General features: G+C 41.8%; 1 protein-coding gene across 1 annotated transcript; it reads right to left on the bottom strand.

Annotated features, from left to right (window-relative positions):
• Position 1: 1 nt before the first annotated feature.
• On the bottom strand, positions 2-26,154 carry OBI1 (ORC ubiquitin ligase 1). Its single transcript, XM_054085525.1, has 6 exons — positions 26,021-26,154; positions 17,679-17,814; positions 16,606-16,697; positions 14,719-14,967; positions 11,389-11,477; positions 2-2,345 (listed from the first exon to the last, which is right to left on the bottom strand). The coding sequence occupies exons 1-6, from the start codon at positions 26,090-26,092 to the stop codon at positions 842-844; spliced, it is 2,142 nt and encodes a 713-aa protein (XP_053941500.1). The 5' UTR covers positions 26,093-26,154; the 3' UTR covers positions 2-841.
• Between the last annotated feature and the right edge of the window lie 1,689 nt (positions 26,155-27,843).

The raw sequence follows: 27,843 nt of genomic DNA, 5'->3' as shown, positions 1-27,843 counted from the left end.
AGTGCTTATAACATGTTTTATTCAATTCACATAGAAAAGCATGCAGTATTAATGTAAAATGGTACAGTATTAATGTAAAATGTTCAGTGCACATTAGGTAAACAAGTCATTAGCATACAAACCCATTTTTATGGTCTATACAGGCATACTGAACACATTGAGAATAACAAAGCTTCTGGGGAACTAAAATAAAAATTGTGCTTAACTTCAAAAAACACAAGGCATGTTTGCAGTGTTAAAGAGGTGTTTTCTAACTGGAGTGCTGCAATCCTGAAAAGAAAGAGGCTGCTACCTTACACCCACTTAAAACAAGAGTTTCAATACGGTACAGTGCTATCAAACAGTCCGAGCAGCAACATTTCCTCTGGGAGGCAAATTTTATGGCAAAACTGACATTGTTTTACAGCAATTTCACGACTCCATAGAATATATAGCCAGTAGCTGCCTTACGCTCACAAAATGTAATCTTTAGGAATCGGATATGCAACCTTTAAAACAAATTCTTACATCAACGTCTGATTTGACAAGACCACTTAAAATGGTCCTGTTCAAGTGGAACATTAGGTATGCTCATGACTGGAAGATCGCGTAATCTGAAAACTTAAAAGAACATCCAAACCCCCCAAGCCCCCACGTATACAAAATGTCCAGCCAAAGAAATGAATCTGGAATGGTTCTTCCCTAGGAAAGAGCTTGTAATGGGCAAGGGAACATTCAGTTTTCACAGTCAAAGAAAAAAAAGGATTAGATTGCATGGAAGTCATTAAAAATGAAGTTCACCTGTAAATATTAAACATTTGCAGGTCAACGACTTTGAGTCATGCTCGATTTCCAAGCAGAGTCAGTTTTTGGTGGTTTTCGATGGACTAGCACTGGAAAGGCTGCTTTGAATTTTCCTCTTGGTCGACTGACTGACATTTTTATTTTTCCTTTCAGCTATGAAGGAAGACATCCAAGGAGGATGAAGCTGATTGTGCAGGTCAGATGATGTCTTTAAAAAGCAGGAACCAAACTTTTGTTCCTCAAACAGCCTTTGTGAGTTACTGAATAGCGCATTCTGGGAAAAGTCTCTTTGAAACAAACAATTTGAAGGTTTGCTATCACTAGCCACTAAGTTCTGGCCTGTAAACAGTGGGAAGTGATCATTCATATCTACCTCAGATGGGGAGTGGATGGAAAACATAGCAGGTTTCCAGGCAGTTCTGTCAACTGCTAGATCGCTTGTCTCTGGACACTTCATACTCTGTTCTTCATTCATCTCTTCCAGTTTCTTCTCAGTTTCACTCAGAAGCTTAGAGCACTCTGTTGACTTTGAAGAATTATCAAGATCAGAAGACTTGAAATTATAGCACGGACTCTTGCTGTTGTCTGATTCGGACATCATTGAGTCCAACTCAGAAATTTTATCGAGGTAGGCAGCATCCATGGATGCCTCACTGGACGTTCTTGTGCGATTCATTTCAGAAGAGCAGAGAGCATGTAACCTTTTAGGTACGCATGAACTTGCTTTGTCACTGGACTTCACTGATGTATCGTCTGACTGACCAGCTACTGAATTTTGCTCTGATTCATCAAAATCTAAGTTCTCAGCAAAATTCGTTGGGCAGGTTCCCCAAAAACCTGATTTTCCTGTAGCAAAACAGTTTAGCTTCTTTTCACTATTAGAGCTGCTTGTGCTGTGCTCTGGAGAATCTTTGCTACAATTATCTGAAGTGTTACAAAACTCTTCAAATTTCAGTTTTCTCAGAAATGTTGATGGTTTCCTTGCATTTTCTTTTCCATCAGGTGTGTTCAACTGAAGGCGACTGAGAGAGAGAAAAGGAGTGCACGGTGGTGGAAGATCATAAAGTTCTTCATCTTTATATGCGGTACATTCCTCAATTTTATTCCACTGCTCTTCTAAGCAGGCATCCATATTTGTGGCGTTTTCATCCAGGAGAACCCCCTGACATCCTGCAAATAGTTCTTTCTTGGGGGCACACTGAGTATTTGAGCCGTTTGAACAATTTTGACTAGAAGAACTTAAACAAGTTCCACCACTTGTCAGCTGTTCAAGACTGTCAGAACTTTGGCTGGTAGTCAAAGTGTTTTTTTCCTCAACTTGGGTTTTCAAAGGTGTTGTACCTTCACTGCTCTCACCTCCTTCAGCATCTGTGGAAAGCACTCTCTCACTAACAGCACTCACTGTCTGGGTTCCTTCGCCTGCCTTTTTCAGCTGTAAAAGCTGACACTCCATTTCTTCTATGTATTTATCACTTCTTTCCAGTGCCTTTTTCAGACGGTTCATTTCACGTTCGCTTTGTTCTACTTTGGACTGAAGCGCAGCCACTGTAAACCTACCAAACCTGCAAGAAGTAAAAAAGAAAGAAAATATTAAGCTGGAAAAAGATATTCTTGTGGTGCTTTGCAAGCTCATTTCAAGAAATAACAAAGCTATTAAACACTGTATTAATTTGAAAACAAAAGTCAGAACTTTTCCTTGCTAGTATGAAAAAAATAAAAGGTGCGGGTGGAGGTGAATACCTGAAAAGCCAAAATTAAACTATTAGTGGTAGTAAGGCAATAACAGGCAGATTACCCTTCCAGGGTCTGGATCTATCAATTCAACTCAAATATGCATGAAGAATTATCCCCTAAAACAATGGCAAAGATTTATGATAACATTTGAACAGTGGTCCACATCTTGAAATATTTACATTCAATCATTTTCCTACAGTACAGCAGTGTTTTACAATACATTTCTCACACAATGTCACCTTGTCAAATATAAAATGCCAATATGAAATTCAGAAATTGCAATAGTTCTTTGAGGTGGTTTAAATACTTACATAGACCATTTCAAGGATGTTCCTGTTAGATATACAGCTTTTCCTCAGCCATTGCGTGGCTCGTACCTCCACTTACTTCACAGCTACTTGTTTTTTTAAGCTTTACAACTGGAACAATCTAATTTCTTCCTTGACTCCAATACAACCTCCCCCCCCCTTGTGGTTTGTGAAAGTTGTGTGTTTGTGGTGCTCCCAGCTGTAGCACATTTTCAACTGCCAAGATATGGACTTGCCTTCCCCTCCACCAGCTTTCAAGACTGACCTTCCCCAGAGGGCAGGTGAAGGTTTCAGCTATATGCCCCAACTAATTCTAACGTGTCACTGACAGGTGGGCACCAGGGAATTCCCTGCTCCATCCGAGGCTTTCAATTTACAGAAAGAAAAAACAATTAAAGTTCTGGCATTATTTGGAAGGAGGGAAGGACCTGCAGCCACCCTGCAACTTTGACATGTAAGGTTTTATATCATAAAGAAATGACAATTCTGTGTGTGGGCTTACAGCAAGCTCCGCTCTCCATCTTGCAGCTCCATGTTACGGCACATGTTTAAGTTTGCTCTTCTAGCACAAACACTGCCCAGAATTTTTACCCTATTTCTTTGTCTGTTTGTCCTTCTTTAAAAGCCACAGGGAATTCCCATTCCATCCCTTCGCCTCTCCACACAATGCTCCTACGGCGACCCTTAGACCAATGAGCTCCGAAGGTGACAGATGTGTGACCTGCGACTATGCTGGCAAAATATCCATGAATATACACACGTATTTCCAGTAAAGAATCAAACTGTATTTTGTTTCTTCATTTCCTAAGCCCGAAGTAGTAAGAAACTGCTCTGTGCTGACAACTGCAATACAGTTACGTGGGCAGTCAGAGAAACGAATAAGGGGTATCACAAGCCCCAAACAAATCCGGCACAAGCAACCAGCTCTACTGACGTATTTTGCTGTTGAACTGCTTCTGCAGTTTGAAACGACTTTGAAGATTTTGGTGTAGATGGTTCAGTTGTGGGTAATGTTCACACAACAGTCTAACTCGGTTCTTTCACGGCACTGCTACTAGACCCCTTTTAAAGTCAGATCAGCCTAAGCTTCACACAGTTTCGGTATGTGCCAGTCCCTGCTTTGTAGATACAAAACAGCAAGGTAGTAGTTTCATATTTAGAATAGGAGTGTTCACGTAGTAAGATTCCCCCCAGTTAAAGAAGCTGGCTGGACTGGAACTCTGTTGAGGTGAGGTCCCCTCCACCTCCATATTACCTCCACACAACTACCTTTGTCTTCATAAAAATGAAGGCAGATCATTTTTCATTTGCTTACTCTATGAGTAACAAGTTTTTTCAATTGATTACAGCAGTTTCTCCATTTCTGGTTGCATACAAGAGAGAAATGGGGAAAAAAAGGTGCACAAGACTTCCTCCCTTCCTCCTATTAGACTAGATAAAAGCAGAAACACAGACAGTCTAAGAATGTTTTGACTATATTTTCAGGTGAAGGGCGTTAACAAATAAGCATCCTCATATACAACTCATTTTGGCTTATTCCCTCCTGCAGTAAACAGAGCTCAGATTTTGGTGTAAGATACTGAAGGAGCCACTGCAGTACAGCAAGGCCCAAACAAGACCCTTCTTAATTCCTAGGGTGATCCAGAAGTATTTACTTTGCCTTTCTCAAACAGACCTGTTCACAAGGCCTTACAGGTGCACACTCTACACTGCTTAATAAAGGATATAAAGATGATGCAAAAATACAATTTAGCTTAATAGCCAAGTTGGAGATGGGGAAAAATGCTTATGCAAAATAAGCAAGATTTTCTGAAGTCTGATGTAACAGACATTTTGACATAAAAATTAAACATGTTTACATTTATATGCATACCTGGCAATTCCTTTTTAATGGAAGAACGGTGTAATATGTTTATTTAATGCATATAGCACTAGCGACAGCCTGAGATTTGCTTAAGAGGAGGAAGCACTGTATTCTCAAGTGCAACTTTTGTAACAAGTGTCCTCAGGTTAAAAAAAAAAAAATACAGTATGTTGTTCAAAGCCAAACAGCATCTCTAATGCTAATTGTTGCAGAGGGATGTGCTTGGGAATTTTGGTTTTCAGAAATGGAATGTATGACATGCTGCCTACAAACAGCTACCTCTGCAGTTAAGCACCATAACAGTAGTTGCTTTCTGTTCCTGCTTTGAGACTTGCATGCATTTGTTTCCTAAATTTTCAAGGACAAGGATTTTTAAGACAGTCATATTACAATGCATATATTTAAACCAATTACTCCAGACCAGAGCATGACACAGGTGTTTTAGTGACTGATCTGGCAGGTCAGCAAAAACTTTAAAAGACATGCATATTTTGGCTAAAGAAGCCAGAACCATCCCCATCTCCCCAAAGCAAACCACTCTTAGAAGAAATTTCCTCTTCTATTCCCTTCAGATGTACAGTGAGCTATGCCACAGCCAAAAGTTACGATCTGATGATAATAATCATTAAATGCAGTACAGTCACATGAAAATAAATTGAAGTTTGACCTGACACACTAGGTAAATTATTTTTCCTGACATTAATTGAACCATTTCACAATTGGTAACAAATACATCTTTTAAATGAAGGAAAGGTATTCAGTATAAATGTGGTAAAGAGCAGTTGTCATTTCCTCATGCATGGACGAAGTCTTTCGAGTGTTCGGGTCTTGTTCTTTAGTTGTATCACTTAAACAATCAGTTTGTATCTCACTGCATTTCTTTCAAGTACATCCTTTCTACAGAAAGCTGAAAAACTTCTTTACTGTGAGGGTGACGGAGCACTGGAACAGGCTGTCCAGAGACGTTATGGAATCTCCCTCTCTGGAGATATTCCAAACCCACCTGCGCAACTTACTGTAGGTGAATCTACTTTAGCGCGGGGGGGGGGGGGGGGGGGGGGGCAGGGGGTGGACTGGATGATCTCCAGAGGTCACTTCAAACCCTGACCATTCCATGACTCTGTAAGCCCAGCGAAACCAGTTTCACTCATAACGTGACTAGAAAGACATTTCAAGTGGGATTTGGACCCTCCACCACAGACACCAAGTAACATTTTAGATAGCCTAAGGTCTTTTAAGGACTGCTAGCCTCCAGCTATCACTCTGGAAAGACACAGGTGTCCTGTATCACGGCTGCCAGTGCCAGGCAGGTGTACTGGATACGTTATAGTGTCTGAGGTGACACTGGATGTCTAGACGAGCACTTGAACTCCGTATTTCTGGATCTTTCCTCAGTCAGAATACTTCTTTTTGTTCCAGCATGATTCTAACCTGATACCTATCAGAAAGTTGCAGTCAGCTCTCACCTACAGTGAGAAAGAACTAACATTATAGCTATAATGTTTGAGTAACCATCTTTCGCATTACTCCACAACTGCTCCCTCAGTTATTTTTGAGTACTCCTGAAGATAGCAATTTAGAAACTGTTTGAGCAGTTTAATAGTCTCTCACCTAGAAGAGAGTGGTTCTTTCTTCTCTTCTTATTTATCAGTTCTGCAAATTCAGCTTTAATTTTCACACATCAATGACCTCTGACTGTAGCACATCTGTCTAGCTGAGTCCTTATCAGCTCAGCTTAAAACCACAAAATCTCATATAAATATTCCTCTTTGTGGTTAGTAAGCAGTTGCAGCAAGTAGTTTTCCTTTATAGAAGATGGGCTGCAAGGATGTCATAGAAGATGATTCTACAGTTCTAATCACCTGATGTCGCAGAGTGGGGACCACCCTGCAGCTCAGATGCACGAGCATGATCCGTCCTTGAAAGGAAACAAAGAGTGAGAAGTGGGAAAACATTATGTACAGTCAGGGCTCGCCACAGTTTGAGATCACGGCAATGCCAGAGTGTACAGCCAAACTCAGTCTCATCACTTAGATACACGCTTTCACTTGGGTTTTGCAGTTAGATGGGAATAAAGAGATAGGAAATCCAAGAACAAACCAGCTGAAAGCCCTACTAGTTTTTACAGCTCTTCTGTGTATCACGTACCAGATGCAGCTGGATGAGAATGAGTTCTGCAATCATCCTCTACATCAACTGTGAAAGGTGATCTGCAGCAACATCTTGATAATATCCCAGGTTATATACAATTGCCTTAAGAGGGTGTCATATTTGCATAGGCATGCTTAAGAAGAAGAAACAAACAATTACTGTCAGATGGGACCTCTTCCTAGCGAGCAAAAAAAAGAAGTCAATAAATATACTTCATGCAGGTCATGCTATTTAAGATCTGAAGCCGGAAAAAAAAAAAAAAGAATCAATAATGGAATTTGGTTCCACTGAAAAAGCAGTCCTGGGTATAGCGTACTACTGCTTTCCATGCTGCAGACCATGATCTGTGACAGAAAGTGTGCAATAGTTCCTTCTTGAAGGAAAACCCACAAAACTCGTGTGATTTGAATGTCTTTACTCAGACGCTTAAGTTTCAGATATTTACACCTGGAATGGGTATTCCTTAGGATTTATTGCTATGGTTCAAGAACTCAAAGATGTTTTGAAGGCTACTAAATAGCACTTTCTCCTATTACTTTTAAGGTCACACTGCAGCTGGTCTTTGAAAACAGCCACTCCTCTGGGACAGCAAGCTTGTGTGGAAGTGAGAAAGTAGCCTAGATTTCTACCAAGGAAGCCAGCGGTGTTCTTACTCTCTGCACCTTGAACACCAGTTAGTAGAATCCTAATTGTAGGCTCTGTAAAATGCAGACTGAATTAACAGTCTGGCATGAGCAGAAATATTTGAGTTAGACAAAAATTAACGACCTAAGAAGTCAACAACCTTAAGACTTCAGTCTGTGGGTACCTGAAGTCACAAAGCTAGACAAAAAAAACAGTAAAAGTGGAGAATGGGAAACAGAAAACCCCAAACCAACAACAATAAAGCAACTCACAAAAGCAGAGAAAAGAGATAACACAAGAATCCTCTGCATGTTACTGGTAGTATTTCAGGCTGGGATTTTAACTGGTAGAAGAAATTAAATATTTAGGGAAAAGACTCCTAGGAAGCCTGGAAGTCTGGTTCAAGCTAATTTGAATCTAACCGTTCATAAAATACACTATACCCTGGAGTAGATGGACTTGCTAGTTATTTTCCTTCAGGTAAAAAGCAAATATGCCTTTGCCAAAAATGCTTTTAGATCCTTTGTGCCTTGCCAATAGACCTAACAGTTTTCTATTTTAAGTAGAACCAGAAGTAGTAGGGCTTTATTGTCCTGCAAAACTTAAGTTTTAGAAGTTTTCCTGTCACTCAAAATTCCTCAGGAGAAAAGACAAACAAAGAGCAAAACAATCACCAAACAATCAGTCTGATCTGCCTGAGAAACAGGAGACTAATGCAGGTTATTGGTAAGAATCAGAGCAAGAAACTTGCCTCTATTTGCTTCTCAGACTTACGTGACAATTATATGATGGTATGGTATTCTGTTGAAGGTCTACTCTCAAAAACGTTTCAGGGGAAAAAAAATCTGATCAATCAGTGTCATCAATTAAAAAATTGTGTAAAAATCCCTGACATGGCTGCAATGTCAATTTTATGGACATAAATGACATTTTTCAGCAGGCTTTAATGGATATGAACACAGAAAAAAGAACTCAAGGCTATGATAAAAGGGAAGTCTTTTATTGACTGCTGAAGAAGTCCAATTATATTTTTTCTGTGATATCAAAGTCTGTGTTATAAAGAGTTCATTCACCTGCCATAAGTGTTTCCTTTGCTGTAAAGCAAAGTGTAGGTTATGGTATTCAGCTTCACTGTCATTATGCACAAAATGAACGGCATTTGGGATAAAGAAACTGAATAGTGACAAAATCGTTCAAAATAATTTCATACAAGTTTTAGTCATCTAGCCAGATGTTTCAGCAAGAATCCATACCTGACATCCTGAAGCTAAGAAATACGAGACAAATGAAACAATGGCGGTGACACTAAATTACAAAGAGTGAATCTAGTAGCTATTTTAATTTGCCCTAGAGAGTCATTCAGAATTTTTTTTTTTAAAATTACCTTCTGAACAATACTTAATAAGGTACACTGAGACAACTGTATTGTCAAATCAATGTATCTTCACAGAAAAGTTTAATTACAGTGACACAATTGAGCTCTGATGTCTATGCCTTTAATTCTGATTTCATAAGGTAAGAAATGTTTATTGCAACTCTTGTTCAGTATGTGAAGCCTAGCTGAAAGATGTTTTAGATATTATCAAAGTTTGCCATCAGGACTGAAAGAACATTTAAAAAAATGTCTTGATGTTTGTTCTGGTCTAGATATTGATCAGACTAATGACTACATGGATGAAAGTTAATTTATAAAATCTGCTAAGAACACTAAGATGAGAGATACTTCCATTATTTGAAGGACATGACTTGAATTCAAAAGAACTGTGTTAAGTCTGACATGTGCATCAAAACATCAGCCAGAAGAAAGCCTATAAATGGGTAAAATCCCACACTTAAGGAAGGGGACATATGCAAAATGCAGTAGGAAGGTGAACTGTTTAGCAGAACTCGTACTGGCCATTTGTGCTTGACTTGCCATGTAAAAGGAACCAACAAAAAAGGTATTGCAAGATATCAGTATAAGATGTTGTAGCAAGACACAGGATAGTTTTTCTGCTCTAGTTAGTGCTATTGTGGCTTCATCTGGAAACTAGTACGCAGCTATAAGCATTATTGCTTCAGAAAACCACATAAAATGGAGAGCCCCAAGAGCAGAGCAAAACCAAATACATCACAAGTTTACATTCTCTCTTAAGTCACACTTATCTAGAAAAGTTGGATAAACCCAGTCTTGAAGACATGACTAGAACTGAATGGGTATAGGTAGGGTGAATCAAAACTGCTAAATTTAATATGCTGAAAGGTTTCTTCCATGACAAATTTTTCATTACGTATATGTAAAATCTTGTAGTAGACCATTGGGCTCAAAGTAAACCCAAAACTGAAGACAGCAGAAGCAGAGTACAGACATGCAAATTCTTAATGTGTCTTAACTGTTCCTGGCCCAGCTTGAACTTGATTCAACTGATGTCCTCAATTCCCATTCTAGAGTTAGCATAGGTCAAAGATCATTCCCAAGAGGCGGGTAGGATGTGAACAATTGTTCTGGTGACTGAGAAGAAAAGTTTAATAGTAGAAACACAGACAGGTCAATCTATCTGGGATTTGGGTTGCAAAACTGATCTTGACGCTGTCCAATTTCTAATAACATCTGGCTTCTAAAGAAGAAAGTGATTGGCTGTTTTTTTTGGCCACACTGGCAAAATAAGGGAAAATAATTGTTTGCAACAAAGGTTAATTCTCCCTTCTCCTTCCCCGATATTCAATTTTTCTGAGCAACAGGATGGCAAAGTGCGCACAACCTAGAAGAAACGGAAATTCTCTCCACTGAGGAGTTTATCTGACATCAGTAAAGTAAAATCATGTTAGATGATCTGGTCTTTTCTAGCTCCTCTTTTCCAGGATTTATTTAGTTATATCTATTTACTTTTTAAGCTTGCCATCTTTGCCAACTCATTCTCAAATCTCATGGGAAAAGATATTCCACGCCATTAAAGCCCGCTCCACTGCCAAGACTTTAAACAGGGTTCTATCTCCCTTATCAGGGGACTTTGGGGTAGAATGTACTTTTATGCATTTAGCACAGCACAAGGATCATAGATCTTCTTTCCTGTGGTCTTGAATGACAAGTGGTCTGGCAAGGAAGCTCTCTATAAGAATGAATTTCATCTTCCAGTAAGCGAGTTGTTAACTAGAACAAAATCCAGAAAGCTCTCTTCTCACATTACATACGTAGCCCCCAGCCCCCCTTCTTCAAAAATACTGTACAAACCTTTGACCAATGCTGCTCTTAGTTTTTTCAGTTGTAAACCAACAAGAGAGAAAAATGGTAAAAAACAGCAAAAGGAAGGAATGCAACTTTAAAAATATGAACATGTTGCTTCTCAAAGTACTTCCAAGATCAGGTACGTTATCAAGCAGCTCTAATCAGCATGGTAAAGTTTCTGCTTTCTCAGGTCATTATCACTGATGTTTTAACTGTTTAAGACAGAGTATTAAACACAGGTGCCAGCTCTGGGAACGACGTTCTTATGCTGCAGAAGCTTGGTTCTTTGTATCTTGCCCAGACACAAAGCTACGAGGTACTTTCCTCGAATAGGGAGCCTAAGTCCACAGAACAAACCTTGAAGACAGAAAAATGAAGAACAAACCAAAACAAAATACAAACAACCATAACCTCTGCACTCAGTAACAGCTCAGATTTAGAAATTTCCTAATAACAAAAATAAGTTAACTGTAGAACTCAACTAATAAATCCAGTATTTCCATACTGGCCAGATAACGCAAGGAATAACACTTGTAGTCACGCCATATTCCATTGCTGCTATTCTCCAAGTTGCATTTGTCACCCAGGCCTACAAGGACAAAAATTCCAAAGAGGCACATATGCACCACCATGCACACCATCACAGTTTTAGGTTAAAATCCTACAACAGTTAAACAGCCTATAAATAAAATATGGTAGCTTTTAAAATATTCACATACTTTTGGGGTGATCTGCTATCAACTTCAGCTTTTAGTCGCAAATTCTCTCTTAAAAGGCTATTGTTTTCCATGCTCAGTTTCTTATTTGCCTAAGGAAAAGAAAAAGAAAAAAATAAGTATACAGTAAAACAGAAATTACTTCTAATATTTATAGGACAAGCTGTTTCTCCTTTTTAAAGAGACAGAACTAGAAACGTGAAGGCAGGAAACAGCCTTCTGACAGGGACACCACTTAAAAATCACCATGGGAAATGGCTTGCAAAACTGAATAGCGAACAAACATTTTTTATTTATATTCCCAAAATACATCGCAAGTGTCCTATCTAGGGAAATAAACACAGCTATGTTAGTTAGTACAGAAAGTCATTAAGGAGATGTACTAATGGCACTTCCATGTTTTTTTTTTTCCACATGACTAAATACGTTAAGTACATTAACATTACAATGTGCAGGTATCAGCAAAACTAATGCTGAACAGCTTCCTCCATTCCAAATTTGAGTAAGATTACTTTGGGTTTTTTAAAGCATAGTTATCCTATATGTGTAAATCCATTACAACAAGCTATTTGTGGTCTTTCTTCAATTTCTTCCAGGATGTTATGATTAAGCCTTCTGATTCAGAACCCTTAATACTTCTTGAATTGAGGTCAATTCCCTCTTCTCAGTTCAGTGGATATCCTTGTTAACAAGATACTTCATATAAAGGGAAGTTTTACTGCTGCCATGTTTCAAAACAATGAATGACACAATCCTAACAAGTAGAAAATACCCTTTGTACTTCATAGTCTGCTCAATCTCCCCATGCTGAAAACTGCACCACCAGTCCAGGACTTATAATTCACAGCCTTAATTAGATGATGCTCCCACTGCATAATGAAGGTATGATCTAAAGTTAGATCTGAAGAAGCTATGCAGCTAGGCTCAGGAATGAAATGTACTTTTTCAGAAGGACTGAAATGTGCCAGAAAACACACAGAAATCTCTAAATGTTTATACAAATATCCTCAGCAACCTCCCCAGGTATGCTAAGACAGTGGGAGGTAGGGGGAATGAAGTAGAAAAAAAATAAACAAACACCAGCACCCCCTAGTCCCAAAAACCATAATATTCCTAGGGGCAGAAAGAGTAAATAGAGACTTCTGGTAAAGAACGAATGGGAAAGGGATACCCAAGTAAAAGCGCAAAAAACTACCCTGAAAGCAGTGTGTAAGAATCCACAACACCAAACTTCCAAAGAATCATTAAACCATTTGGCGTAGTCAAGACCTTCCAGAGACACAGTTCCCCCAGCCATACAATCAAACAGGAAACCGCATGACTTGTGTACAGTTGGTAGGCAGGGCCTCCACCTGGCACAGGATAAAGCAAGACCGAGTCTCTTTGATGTCCTTCTTCCAAAGACTGCTCTGCCTTCCAAGTCAGTAATCTGCAAGGGATCCCCACTTGCAGCACGTGTAGATTAATGAATTCATATAACTGCATTATTAATGAGTATACTTGGTCTAGTATTTCTGCTGCTGGGTTTATATCACCACTTCCATATTCGTTATGACTCCACTCAAGAGTAATAACCCCTATTTCAGGAGGCTCTAGGACATTAAATGGCTGCTATTTCCTCACTCACTCTGGTTTTAAAAAGAATGTGATGGCAACCACATTTTCTGATGGATCCTGTCTCATTGGGGAGCGATGGGTGGTTGAAGCTCCTGGGTCAGCTACTTCAGGGGATAAGAAGGTTGCTGGTTCCAGATTGAGTGTATGTATGAAAAAGGTCTTGCTGTTCAGACTGAGGTTGGTCAGTGTAAATTCAGAAGTGAAACAGGTCTAAAAGAAGAGCCAAGTGACTTTAGGTACTTCTGGAATTGAACAGCTGTTGAATAGGGAACAGATGGGAAGAGTGTCAGACTCCACGATCTTAAAGGTCTTTTCCAACCTAAATGATTCCATGATCACAATTTAAGACTTGGTCCCTAAAACCTCTACTCTTATTTAACCTTTAATCAAATTCAGACTCGATAAACTTAACCCCTTTTCTTGCTGAAGCTGAAGTTATATCAAAAAAAAAAACCCTCCGAACACACCCCTCTTTCAGTCCCTGGCTTATTCTTCCTTTTACTTACCTAGGGAAAAAGTTAAAAATCTTAGTCACCACAGAAAGAAAATAGAGGCACTACAGTTTAACTTTACAGGAAAAAAACCCCAACAAACCAAAGAAAATTATGCAGACAAGAACTCCTTGCTAAGAATCCCCTTTTGCCACCTATAAGTAACTCTGAAGCTCCTGAAATCCTCTCAGGAGGGCAGAAGATGTGTCTCGGTTGAGTTGAAGACCGAGTCTAGCTAGACTTGAAAAAGCTAATTTTGGAAACTCAGTTTATTCCTTTTAGTGTTTATCACACAGGGCCAGCATTTGCCTTAGACTACACAGAGGCCAATATAGAAGCGTCTCATTAACAACAACTGATTGGTAGAAAAGTATTATGTGGGCCTCTCAGTCTGTAGTGCAGGAAGTGTCAACACTACTAATGCTTACAGAGGAAATAATCAAATCATGCTCTAAACTCATAATGCTTTGGTTTTGCAGAAGGCAACCCAGGACTGTTAATAGAAGAAATAAAGGAACATTTTGAATAAATGCAAGACCCGTTCTTTCCACATTTCCTTTCAAACTATTCTTGAAATTTCACTCTGCTTCAATGTTTGAGGTGATCCTTCTTGTGCCCACAGGTAGATTTTGCAAGATATTTTTATTTAGATGCATTTTCACATGACTATTTCCCACACGCCTCCTTCTGCAGTATCATATTTTTTTTTAATATTACATTCAAGATACCCTAAAAAGCTACTGTTTTCCAGTAAAGGATGTTCTGATCATAAAACGCTGACGCTTGTCTATTTTCAGTCAAAGGGTAAAGTTACTCTGTATCAGCAAATTGCACCAAAAATATTGGCTAGCAAGGAGGGCAATAGTGCAAAATCTGCCTCAGCCAACTGTGCTGTGTTTGGCCACTGAATGCTGTAATAGATACATTATATAGATTACTGCAAGTCAGAAAACTCTGGTCATCAATACTAGTGACAAGTTCTACTATAATCCAATTACTCAGTCACAGAGTGATAGAGCAGCTGAAGAAGAGTCACATACAACACTCACTAGAACAAGCAATAACACCTGACACTTGCAAAGGCTATACGGAAATAGTATGATACACCAGCCATCACTGGAATTCAATTGTTACCTCTTTCTTCTGGATCCATGAATTACCCAGAGGTCATGCTAGCCTTCACTCCTGATCAACTAACAGAGAACTGAAGAAATGTATTTATTACCTCCTTTAGTTTTTCCACGTTATCCATCACTTTTTCATACATATCATTGGCAGCTTTCAGCTTTTTGCTCCATTCCTCTGGGGTTTCTGGGCCACTGGTACTTGCTTCAATTGTTGACTGGCTAGTTTCCTCATTTTGGCAAGACAAAGATGATGCTGTAGGATCCAGAAGAGATTTCAACTGTGCCTGTAAACTGAGATTTTTCCCTCTAAGATCTTCCACTTCTTTTTGCAGGGATTCTATTTCATCCTAAAGGTGTCAGAAATTCATAGGAATTAAAATAACACACGAGATTAATTAAATACTACTGACAAGTTCCCATGGCACTTTAAAAACATGCATTCTGGCAAGCAGAGGTGAGGCCTTCACTCACATATATATCTAAGTATGTTTATGTATTGTGCTCTAGGCAGTATTTTAATCAACCTGCATACTCAAGCATAGAGAAGATTTTAGTGAAGGGAATCCCTTGACTACATAAAGACCCCCGAATAAACTGGCGGGTAGAACAAAAGCTTCAAAGCATTCAGCAACGGGAATCTATTACTAGGGCATTCTGTGGGACCATTTCCTGTATCAAGCATGTTCTTAAGGTCATTCTCTGCTGACTCATTTGCTGTTATTTGAGAATGTTTCTCCTATATCATTCTCAGACATCACATATTCAATGCTGAGAGTTGGTTTCAAGATTCAAAATGGACAGAAACCAGCCTGGAAGAGGCTGCTCCAGCTACACGGAAGCAGTAACATCTTAGGAAAGACTCTCAAAATGCAGAGAACAAAGCTCTTAGCTGTACTGGTCTGAAGCCAAAGAGAAGCAAAACCCTCCAAACGCTTGTTGTTAAAGCGATAAAAGAAATAATTTATCCTGAAAATGTCTTCTACACTATTCACCAACTTAGACACTTGAGCTGCTGAAGATTACTAAAGGAGGCCATATATGGCATTTACATAAATCCAAGGCATATTTGCACAAATAATCAAGCTTCTCCCCCCCCTTAGCATGAGAACAACAATTTTAGATTTAGTTTTTTTGAAGGGATTTATATTATCCTGTGCTTATCTGTGCAATTTTGGAGTTGATTCAATAGAAAGGCAGGGAGCTGCCTCTTCCCGACTCCTCCTTCCTTAGGGGATGAAAGAAACTGTGCTACAGGCAAGCTTGTCATAGAAGAAAGTCCTTGCTTCCCCAGTGTTAAAGATATATAGTGTCCATTTCCACTCTCTCATTCTCCTCCCTGAGACAGGTTTCCTTGCAAAATATGCAAAGTCTTCACACTGCTGCTACTAAGAAAATAGCAGCTGTGAAAACAAACTAAGCATATTCTTTATTAGCACCTTTTCACCTTGTTCCTAAGAGAGCATCCTTTCCAGCAGGAGAGCAGAAATAAGCTTCCAAGCACTCACACACTTATAGAAAACAATAAAGCAACAATTATAAAAATTAACCTATGCCAGAAGGTTACAGTGGGTAGTATTCTTTAAAAAGGAACGTAGTCTCCCTAAGCAACAAGCATTTACTTCAGAAAATGTTTGCATTTGTATTGAAGACAAAACAAAAATCCCCTAACACACAATACGCATAAAGAAAACCCTCTTATACCACCCAGGAGTGGAATTCCCACAAAACTATAGAACTGGCTATACTTGGCTACATGTGGCATAGAAAGATTTTCATCATGACTTCAAGCAGGACCACTATAAGCACCAGGAAATGCTCTTGTCATAACCTTAGCCAGAGGGTGGGATTTTAATACAGCTGAGTGTCATGTAGATCCAGTATAAACCTTTACTCAAATTGAAAAGAATGAGACTCAAAACAAAAACACCAGTTGTAATTTAACAGTTGTAGTTCATCTGGAAACTCGCAACACTCTATGTCCTTACCTCATACTCTTTGTGAAGCAATTCAAGCCTTGTTTTACGTAGGTGCTTTCTGACTGTCGGATTAAATATAGGATCACTTTCACTTGTTCCTCCTAAAGCAGCACAGGATGAAAGAAACACCAGTATTGTTTCTTTTCCAGTCAATTCAATCCTAGTAATCCACTTTATAGTGCTTTTCATATTATCAGCTACAAATACAAGTAATATTGGACCAATCTACTATGACAGATGATTTAAAGTCCTTTTATTTCTAGAACAGGTTCAAGAGGATTAACTATTAGTGATGTTTAGAAGTCAAAATCCTGCCTCATCGCAGGAAGACAACTTCTAATATTTTCAATTTTGTATTTTCCTTGACAGAATCCTATCTTATTCAAGACCATACTATTAAAACAGAGCTAAGGGAGTGCGAATCAAGCATACATTTAATTACTACACGACAGAGCAAGCTTCTAAAGCGAGATTGTTCAGATATGTTTTTTTCTCAGAACTAAATAGCAGAGTAAACATTTCACGTCAAATAAAGATCACCATAGTTCCTAGCTCTGAGGAGCTTGGATCCTCATTCAGGATCCTTTGTCTTATTTCTAAACTAAGAGACATTTTCTTAAAAATAAAGCAAAAGAGAGGAAATGGTGAACAAAACAAAACAAACAAATAAAAGAGAAAGGAAAGACCAAATGCTCATTTGAGATTATGAATTTAAGTACGCTATTTCTCAGCTAAATGCTATTTTCTTAGTTCAACAGGTTGCAATGCATAGGTAGAGAACTTCAAGCGTGATGCATTTTTTCAGGAAAAGCCACTGTCTGACCACTTGAAAAAAAGCATCATTAGAATCGTGGGATACTTGCTGCCTTTGAATAACCTAGACATTAAGGTACACGTGATCTTTGGAATTTTTACCTTGTAGCTATTATGTGCACTTCTGGAAAGATTTAAAGGCATATCTTCCTTAAACACTGCTGAAAAAAAAAACAGAGGCCAAAGTATCCACACATCTTTGGACTCAAAAGAATCTCTTCCAGCAGTAAATACTAGGAAGTTATTTAGAAGTCTAAAGTTGCCCTTACCTATAATTTCCTTGCAAGGATTTTCAGGTGTGATGGGAATCCTGCAAGCTGGGCACTGATTATTGTTCTTCAGCCACACTTCAATACAAATGGAACAGAAGACATGGTTGTTGACACAGATGACTGGGTGACGGACCTTTTAGTATTAAGGCGAAAACAGAAAGCAAACAGAAAGACACTATGAGTACTTTAAGACTCTTTCAGATAACAGAATATGAAAATACACTCTCTTGGTGCATGTCTGGTATTGCAGGAAAGAGACGCTGTTGTTTCATGGGGCTATGTAGGAATGACCTCTGGACTCACAAGACCAAACTTCCCTATTATTGAAGGCAACAAAGCTGTAATCATTTTTTCAAAACAAAGGTCCTTAATTCCAAAACCTCATTAATACTCAAGTGGCAGGCATCCTTCCCTCACCCTACAACCTCCAAGAACTGCACCTACCCACCCCAGTGAAATGCATTCACCTCCCTATGCAGAACGTGATCAAAAGACATCCAGTAACTGATTTCCAGAAGTGAGGGAATGAGGGACTGTTACTGGCAACAAGCAACACTTGGAAGCCTTGGAAGAGGTGTCACTGAAATGGATAGGGTTACAGATTAACTCTAGCCTGCACATAATCAGCTTCATGGAAATCAGCTTTAAAAAGAATAAGGGCCAAAACCACAGAGCGGAAACATGAACCAGCAATCAGTAATTCAAGACTCCTGCTAGGTATGCATTGCTACTAAATAAGTCATTACTCAAGAATGGGGCAGCTAACTGAAGGATTAAATATTCCAATCAGACACAGATACTTTCGAGAACCTTTCCCTCCCCTTCCAAAAAGCAGAGTAAACAAACTTTTAGAAAATATTAATGAAAATGCATTATTCTCTCTTCTCATTTAACTATAAATCCTGTTTGAAAGTAAGTGTACATAGAGACCAAATACAATACTGAAGAAAAAGACTTCTCCCTGCATCTATGCCTTATTGCAGCTTCTGTTACAGCCTACTGTAATATACACTCTCAAATGGTTGGACAGTTGGACTTGATGATCTTAGAGGTTTTTTTTCCAACCTTAATGATTCTAATGATTCTAAATCTCTTAAGCCTTAACATTAGTATCTGTGTCAGGAGTCTTAGAAATAATTATTTGTTTTTCTTCCACCCCGTCTTTGTCCAATAAATGTATTTTGAGACACAGAATTATCAGTATCCATTACTTTAAATACTACTGTGCTGCACTTAAAACCCAAGTTCAAAAGAATCCTTTCAACTTTAAAGGAAGTCCTCCTCATCCCCAAGATCTTCCTCTTTCATTCTATTAGTAGTCAAACTAAAAAGGAAAAATTAAATATGGACAGGGAGAAGCAAGCAACTGGAAAGGACAGCCAATAACCTCTTGGGAAAACATACTAGATGTGTCCTGTAGTAATCATACTCATACAGTCAGTGTTGTACAAGCTAAAACCCAAGTGTTTTACCACTGAAATACACATGGATACCAATTAAGGCCCAGATGTGTCACCTTCTTCTCCAATTTACTACCTATGCCTCGGTCACATTATAGAATTCACAATATTTTAGAAACTTCCAATATGACCTGGGAGCCAAAGGATTTATCTACACACAAACAGAAACTGATGTTACTGCAGGTATGAACACAGAGAGACCATGGGATTTCTCCAAGCACATGCCCACTTTGACCTCTAATTAAAGTGGTTTTTTTTGTAATTAATGCAAGCGTTTGCATAGTAATACTTTGGAAACATTTAAATATTACAATTTCAATTATTGAAAAAAACAAACAACTGCTTTTCTCTACCAGAAAAAGGTGTCTCCAGCCTTTTCACCAGTGTCTAGTAAAAAAAAAAAACCTACTTTTTCCTCTAGCTGTACTTTCTTACTCAGAAGCAGCCTGAGAATAGTTACATGGATGGTGATGATAGGATACGCAGTAGAATAACATAAAATAATCCAAACAGGAAAAGACATTTCAGTAGTGCAGGTCTCCTCCTCGGGGAGCAAGAGACCCTCAGTTACCCCAAACCTGACACAGAAGCACACTTCTTGCAAGTGAATGATTAGTCCATATCGCTAGCAAAACAGTAAGTCACATTTATTTCTCCCCAGGGTACACTGCTTCTGATTTACACACCTTTACAAGTTTCATTTCAGGGCTGAGGTTTATACTTTTCTTGGCTCAGGATCCACACAAAGCAATCTGCACGACAACACAGAAGCTGCTGAAATGTCACACGATGGCCAGGGGTGCTGCTACCCTTCACTGAGTCCCTGAGCCACTGACTGTGACAAGCCCAGGGGTGGGATACAGCCACATACTCACTTCACTTGAATTACAGTATAGTTTCAGTTCCTTAATTGAGCATAATATCTAGAAAGACTACAGCTTTTGGGAAAGGCTTGATCAGCTACATGATTTTGAGCGATTTCCTATTTTTTCCTAGCATATAAACACAATTCCTGTGTGGATCAAAATCAAATCCTGTACATATTTATGTTGCTTTGAAGGCACTTCTGGACCTTCAAAGCAGTATTAATGGAGGAGCAGGCACATGAGAAAGCAGGTACACCGATACCAGTGAACCAATCCTCGGACATCCTCAGTGGTTTCAATACACTGGGAACTAAGTACTAGAGCCCAAGCAAACTGTCAACACCAAAACGAACAGGAGACACCTTCAGTCATTCTAGGATGAGTAAACATAATGGCCTGATGCAGATGGCTTCTTATCTGCTCGCTAATTGTGACTACAGATATGTTAAAATGTAGTACAGATCATGTTAAAAGAACATTCAGGTAACAAACACAAAATTTATCCAAGCAATTAACTCTTATTATAAATGGTTATTTGCACATCTCACCAATATTCTTTATGACACTGTTCACACTAATAAAATTGGCTAATGTTCCTCTCCCTGCCTCTTAAGAGCTCTGCTCCATTAAAAACTGAGTAGTTGACATTATTGAATCACAGAATCACTAGGTTGAAAAAGACTTCCAGGATTATGTCCAACCATTCCTATCAATCACTAAACCATGCCCCTGAGCATCTCATCCACCCATCTCCTAAATACCTCCAGGGATGGTGACTCTAACACCTCCCTGGGCAGCCTCTGCCAGTGCCCAATGACCCTTTCTGTGAAAATTTTTTTTTCTGATGTCCAGTCTGAACCTCCCCTGGTGCAGCTTGAGGCCATTCCCCCTTGTCCTGTCTCCTGTCACTTGGGAGAAGAGGCCAGCACTCTCCTCTCTACAACCTCCTTTCAGGTAGTTGTAGAGAGCAATAAGGTCTCCCCTCAGCCTCCTCTTCTCCAGGCTAAACAACCTCAGTTCTCTCAGCTGCTCCTCGTAAGACTTGTTCTCCAGCCCCTTCACCAGCTTTGTTACTCTTCTCTGGACACGCTCCAGAGCCTCAACATCCTTGTAGCGAGGGGTCCAGAACTGAACACAGCATTCAAGGTGCGGTCTCACCAGTGCTGAGTACAGGAGGAGAATAACCTCCCTGGACCTGCTGGTCACGCCATTTCTGGTACAAGGCAAGATGCCACTGGACTTCTTGGCCACCTGGGCACATTGCTGGCTCATGTTCAGACCCCCCAGGTCCTCGTCTGTGCAGCTTTCTAGCCACTCTTCCCCTAGTCTGTAGCACTGCATAGCGTTGTTGTGCCCAAAGTGCCGGACCCAGCATTTGGCCTTGTTAAACCTCATACCATTGGTCTCAGCCCAGCAGTTCAGCCTGTTCAGATCCCTTTGAAGAACCTCCCTCCCTACATTCAAGCACATCTACATTTCCTCCCAGCTTAATGTCGTCTGCAAACTAACTTAGGGTGCATTCAAACCCCTCATCCAGGTCATTGATAAAGACATTGAACAGGGCTGGACCCAGCACTGAGCCCTGGGGGACACCACTTGTGACTGGCCTCCAGCTGGAGTTAACTCCATTTACGACCACTCTCTGGGCCCGGCCATCCAACCAGTTTTTCACCCAGGAGAGTGTGCGCCTGTCCAGGCCAGAGACAGACAGTTTCTGAAGCAGAATGCTGTGAGAAACTGTGTCAAAGGCTTTACTGAAGTCCAAGAAGACTACATCCACAGCCTTTCCCTCATCCGGTAGTCGAGTCACTTGGTCATAGAAGGCAATCAGGTTAGTTTGGCAAGACCTGCCTTTCATGAACCTGTGTTGACTGGGCCTGATCACCCTGTTCTCTTGCATGTGCTTCATGACAGCACTCAAGATCACCTGTTCCATGACTTTCCCTGGCACTGAGGTCAGACTGACAGGCCTGTAGTTTCCTGGGTCCTCCCTCTGACCCTTCTTGAAGATGGGTATAACATCAGCCAGCCTCCAGTCAAGTGGAACATCCCCAGTCAGCCATGACTGCTGGAAGATGATGGAAAGGGGTTTGGTAAGCACTTCTGCCAGCTCCCTCAATACTCTTGGGCAGATCCCATCTGGCCTCACAGACTTGTGAGTGTCTAATTGGGCAAGTAAGTCTCTAACCACCTCCTCTTGGAACATGCGAGCTTTGTTCTGCTCCTCTAACTCCTGGGTATGTACATACAGGGAACAACTTTCCTTACTGCTAAAGACTGAGGCAAAGAAGGCATTAAGTACCTCAGCCTTGTCGTTATCCCTTGTCACAGTTGCCCCCTTTGCATCCAATAAGGACTGAATATTTTCCCTGGTCCTCCTTTTATTGTTAATGTATTTATAGAAAGATTTTTTGTTATCTTTCACTGACTTGGCCAATCTGAGCTCTAGTTGAGCTTTAGTCCTCCTGACTTTTCCTCTGCATGATCTTACTTCCTCCCTGTAGTCTACCCAAGATGTCTGTCCCTTCTTCCAAAGTTCATAGACATTGCTCTTCTTTTTGATGTCCACCCATATCTCCCTGCTCAACCAAGCTGGTTTTTTTCCCTGCTGGCTCATTTTCCAGAACATGGGGACGGCTTTTTGCTGAGCTGCTAGGATTTCCTTCTTGAAGCGTAATCAGCCCTCGTGGGCTCCCTTGCTCTTAAGGACTGTCTCACATGGGACTTTATCAACTAGCCTTCTGAACAGTCCAAAGTCTGCCCTCTGGAAGTTCAATGTGGCCGTTCTGCTACCCATCCTCCTCACCTCACCTAGAACTGAGCATTCTATCATCTCACGATCGCTTTGCCCCAGGCGTCCTCCAACCTTCACATCCCCAACAAGGCCTTCTCTGTTCACAAACAGTAGGACCAGGAGGGCACCTTCCCTTGTTGTCTCTTTCACCAGTTGTATGAGGGAGTTCTCACCCACACACTCCAGGAACCTCCTAGACTGCTTCCTCTCCGCTGTACTGTATTTCCAGCAGACATCTGGAAGACTAAAGTCTCCCACAAGGACAAGAGCTAGCGAACTTGAGACTTCTCCAGTTGTTTACAGAAGAGCACATCTGCTTCTTCTTCTTGACTGGGTGTTCTATAACAGACTCCCATCACAATATCTGCCTCCTTGTGGGCTCCTCTGGCTTTTACCCACAGGCACTCGATCCTGTCATCACCATAATCGAATTCGAGGGTATCGAAGCATTCTCTAACACAGAGGGCTACCCCACCACCTCTCCTACCTTTCCTGTCCTGCCTGAAGAGTTTATATCCTACCACAGAAGCACTCCAGAACGAATTTCTCTTCAATATCTCTCGTTATTTCCTAGTGAATAGTTTCTATTTTGCAGTCAGTCCTTTGCAAATTTTGTGGAGATAGCAATACATACATTCTGATTGTAGGGTGGGGCTTTCACTCCATTTCAAGCCTATGCTGCAAACCACAGAAGCATTAGAATATGTCAACCCTTCACGACACTTTCTGCTCCCCCTATAAAACAAGACAAATCCCCTCAATTTAAACTAAATAACTTTTTCTCCCCCTAACCTTACTCCTGAAAGGAGAAGAGCTTTTTCTGATGAAGTTTTTCAATGGTGTTCCAAGCTAGAGACAAAGATATGTATTAAAAAAAAAAAAGCACAACCAGAGCTGTCTACTTTGGCAAAATTTAAACATTTTCACACAACTAAAAAGGAAAACCTTGAAATACCTTTATTACAGATATCATCAGTAGATTCACTTGCATCATGTTAATATACGACCTTAGTGCAAGACACCAACTAAGAAGAGCGTGGAAATCTCTTCTAGTACAAACACAGCAAAGTAATTTCCTGACCAACTCCACAAAAGAAGTGGACGTATGAAACAGTGGCTTGAAATAATCCAGTAGCTTTACAGCAAGATATAAGTAAATACCCAAGGAATCTAACAAGCTTTTTGATTAAAAAGTCACTAGGATCATTCAAATAGTAAATGCCTTGTCAGTTTGATTTTGCTCTCCTCTTTTTCTAGAGTATCCACTCTGCATTACAGAAAACAGCAAATTTGTGTTCTTCTCTATTTTCATTAAACTGAAAAAGAGAAAAGGAGACATAACAGGACCATAGCCTGGAAGTCTTGCTTAGCTTCCATAGAAAAGCCAAAAAATTAATAAACACAGTTGCTAGAAGCATCACTTCCTGTCAAAGTTAACAGCTGAGAAAAGGGAAGTGTCTGACTATTTTCACTATTAATACTACATCTACTTTATACATCAAACGTGCCTGTTCTTTGTTACCACTGCAGCAGAAAAGGTCTCAGAGTAAAGACCAGGTGAGGTAGAAAGAAACTGGACAGTAAATGACAGCATACAAACATAAAAGGTTATTCCCTCCTTTGTAATTACTGTTGTGCTTTAAGAGGTTTGTCTTGGAGAGCAAGAAAACAAGAAAAAAAAAAGTGGGCAATGAGCAAAGCATTTGAGTGGCAATTAGTGACAGCTAAGAAATTAGCTCTGGAGACTTTTAAAGAACAGATTAGCAAGAGCCCTTCACTTCCCGAGGGAGAAGAGAAAGGGTCAGAAAGAGGAAATGGAAACTTTTTCTCCATACTGCCGCAGCATTGCTCAATACTTTTAAAATCCACTCTGTTACCCACCCCCCTCTTTGTTTCACTTGTCCTCTCACACAGAGCACCAGGCTCAAACACACACTCACCCAATATTTTAAAGCGCTCCAGCTCCTATAGGTATCAGAAATAAAAAAAAAAAAAACACCAAACCCATCACCCTGGGAGCCATACACCCATGTTTTGGTGTTTGGGGCACTGGGGCCCCCAGCCCCGTCTCAGAACTCTTGGGAGGCTCCCACAGGGTGGAGAAACGGCTCCTACTTCCCAAGGACAGGCAACAAACCTTGCCACAGCCGAGCCAGCCCCCTGGGAGGAAAATCCCCTCCCCCCCCCCACCCCGAGAAGGGGACCCCCACCACACCCCAAGGAGAAGACTCACCCCCTCCACTCCCCCAGCCCCATGCACTTCCCCCAGTACGCCCCCCATATATACACATGCGCACACCCCTCACACCCTCACATATACACACACATACACCACCCATAAACCCCATGTATACTCCTCCTCATAACCCCCCCGTAAACCCTCCCCCACATACACACCTCATATACACCCTCCCAAATACAACCCCCATATACCCCTCCCACCTCATACACCCCCCCAACACAAACACACAAAGACACCACCCCCCTCCCCTATACACCTCCCTACATGCACACCCACATACACCCCCCCATACACCCCTCCCATACACCTCCCCACACACTCCCCTACATACCTCGCCCCGCATACAACCCCCCCAATACAGACGCCCCCACATACACAACCCCCACACAGACCCCCTCATACACACTCCCATACACCTCCCCCCACATACAGCCCCCCTACATAATCACACCTCCACAGACACCCCAAATACAACCCCCCACACCTCCCTCCCACCTACACGTCCCCATACACCCCCCTCACATGCACACACCCACATATACTCGCACATACACACACCCCGCCATACACTTCCCCACATACACGCCCCCATACACACCCCTCTCCATACTCCCCCATATATACACGCACACCCATACTATCCCCACATATACCCCCCTATACACACTACCCCCCCCAAACACGCCTCCCATATAGCGCCCCCCACAGACACACACATCACACCACCACACTCCCCCCATATATACTGCCACACATACACACTCATCCCCACCACCAAGACACCCCCCCACACACACACCATGCTCCCCCTCACTGTGCACAAGGGATCCTCCGCTCCAACTTCCCAGCGCAGATCCGCAGCCCTTTCAAAGCGACCAACCCGGCGAGGTCAGTGCCGCGGGCCACAGCGGGGGCCCCCCGAGCAGCCGCCGGCGCGGATGGACTCCCCGCTCCCGGCACCCACCGCCCCGCGTTACCTTCCCCAGGCAGATGTGGCAGGTGATGGGCAGCGTGAGGGACAGCGTGACGCTCGGCCCGCTCTGCGCCATGGCGGCGGCGCGGCCCAGCCCGGCGCGCGCAACCCCGCTGCTACGGCAACCGGCGCGGCCCAAGACACCGCCGCACGCGGGAGGCGGGGCGAGCGAGTCACAGCGTAGCACAGAACCACAGCGTGACCAGAGTGAGCAGGGAGCGGCCGGGGTCGCTGGGTCCTGCTCAACCGCAATATTCACACCGTATGTCTGAGGGCGTTGTCCAGTCGCTGGGTTGGAAAAGAGCTTTGAGAACACAGACTCCAGCTGCACCTGTCCACAGCCAAACCACATCCCTAAGCAAGTTATCTGCTCGTCTTTCAAATCCCTCCAGGGATGGGGACTCAGCCACCTCCCTGGGCAGCCTCTGCCAGCACCAATAACCATTTCAGTGAAGAAATCTTTCCTCACGTCCAATCTGAACCTCCCCTTGCATAGCTTGAGGCCATTCCCTCTCGTCCTATCGCCTCGAATGCTGTGTTCAGTTCTGGGCCTCTTGCTACAAGGATGTTGAGGCTCTGGAGCATGTCCAGAGAAGAGTAACAAAGCTGGTGAAGGGGCTGGAGAACAAGTCTTACGAGGAGCAGCTGAGAGAACTGAGGTTGTTTAGCCTGGAGAAGAGGAGGCTGAGGGGAGACCTTATTGCTCTCTACAACTACCTGAAAGGAGGTTGTAGAGAGGAGAGTGCTGGCCTCTTCTCCCAAGTGACAGGAGACAGGACAAGGGGGAATGGCCTCAAGCTGCACCAGGGGAGGTTCAGACTGGACATCAGAAAAAAAATTTTTCACAGAAAGTGTCATTGGGTACTGGCAGAGGCTGCCCAGGGAGGTGTTAGAGTCACCATCCCTGGAGGTATTTAGAAGATGGGTGGATGAGATGCTCAGGGGCATGGTTTAGTGATTGATAGGAATGGTTGAACTCGATGATCCTGGAAGTCTTTTCCAACCTAGTGATTCTATGATTCTATTGCTTGGGAGAAGAGACCAGCACCCACCTCACTACAACCTCCTTTCAGGCAGTTGTAGACAGTGATAAGGTCTCCCCTCAGCCTCCCTTTCTCCAAGCTAAACAACCCCAGTTCCCTCAGCTTCTCCTCATCAGACTTGTTCTCCAGGACCTTTAGCTGCTTTGTTGCTTTTCTCTAGATGCATTGCAGGACCTCAATTATCTTTCTTGTAGGGAGGGGCCCAAAACTCAACACAGTGTTCAAGGTGCAGCCTCATTAGTACTGAGCACAGGGACACAATCACTTCCCTGGTCAAATACTGTAAGGCTTGGCACCATGACTGCTTCCCTGGGGAGCCTGTTCCAGTGCTCCACCACCCTCTGGGTGAAGAGCCTTTTCCTAACATCCAACCTTAACCTTCTCTGGCACATCATCCTGCCGTTCCCTCATTGGTTGCCAGAGGGAAGAGATTAGTGCCTGCTCATCCTCTTTCCCTTGTGAGGAAGCAGTAAACTGCCATGAGGTCCCCCCTCAGTTTCCTCCAGGCTGAACAGACCAAATGACTTCAGCCACTGCTTGTACAGTTTCTCCTCTAGATCCTTCACCAACTTTGTGGCCTCCTCTGGACACTCTCCGATAGCTTTATATCCTTTTTATACTGTGGTGCCCAAAACTGCATTTTAGGTCTAAAGGTGGGGCCGCACCAGCGCAGAGTAGAGTGGGACAATCACCTCCCTTGACTGGCTGGCAATGCCAAGCTTGATGCATCCCACAACACGGTTGGCCCTCTTGGCTGCTAGGACACACTGTTGGCTCATGTTCC

Source organism: Cuculus canorus, chromosome 1 (assembly GCF_017976375.1).
Source record: "Cuculus canorus isolate bCucCan1 chromosome 1, bCucCan1.pri, whole genome shotgun sequence".
NCBI lineage: Eukaryota > Metazoa > Chordata > Aves > Cuculiformes > Cuculidae > Cuculus > Cuculus canorus.
Note: the sequence above shows the minus strand (reverse complement) of the source record. Positions and strands in the feature narration are given on the sequence as shown.

Coding starts and splice junctions, on each gene's coding strand:
- OBI1 (XM_054085525.1), bottom strand. CDS start 26,092: ATGGCGCAGAGCGGGCCGAGCGTCACGCTGTCCCTCACGCTGCCCATC. Junction 17,815..26,020: donor GCCACATCTGCCTGGGGAAG/GTAACGCGGGGC, acceptor TAATACTAAAAG/GTCCGTCACCCAGTCATCTG. Junction 16,698..17,678: donor TCCTTGCAAGGAAATTATAG/GTAAGGGCAACT, acceptor GTGCTGCTTTAG/GAGGAACAAGTGAAAGTGAT.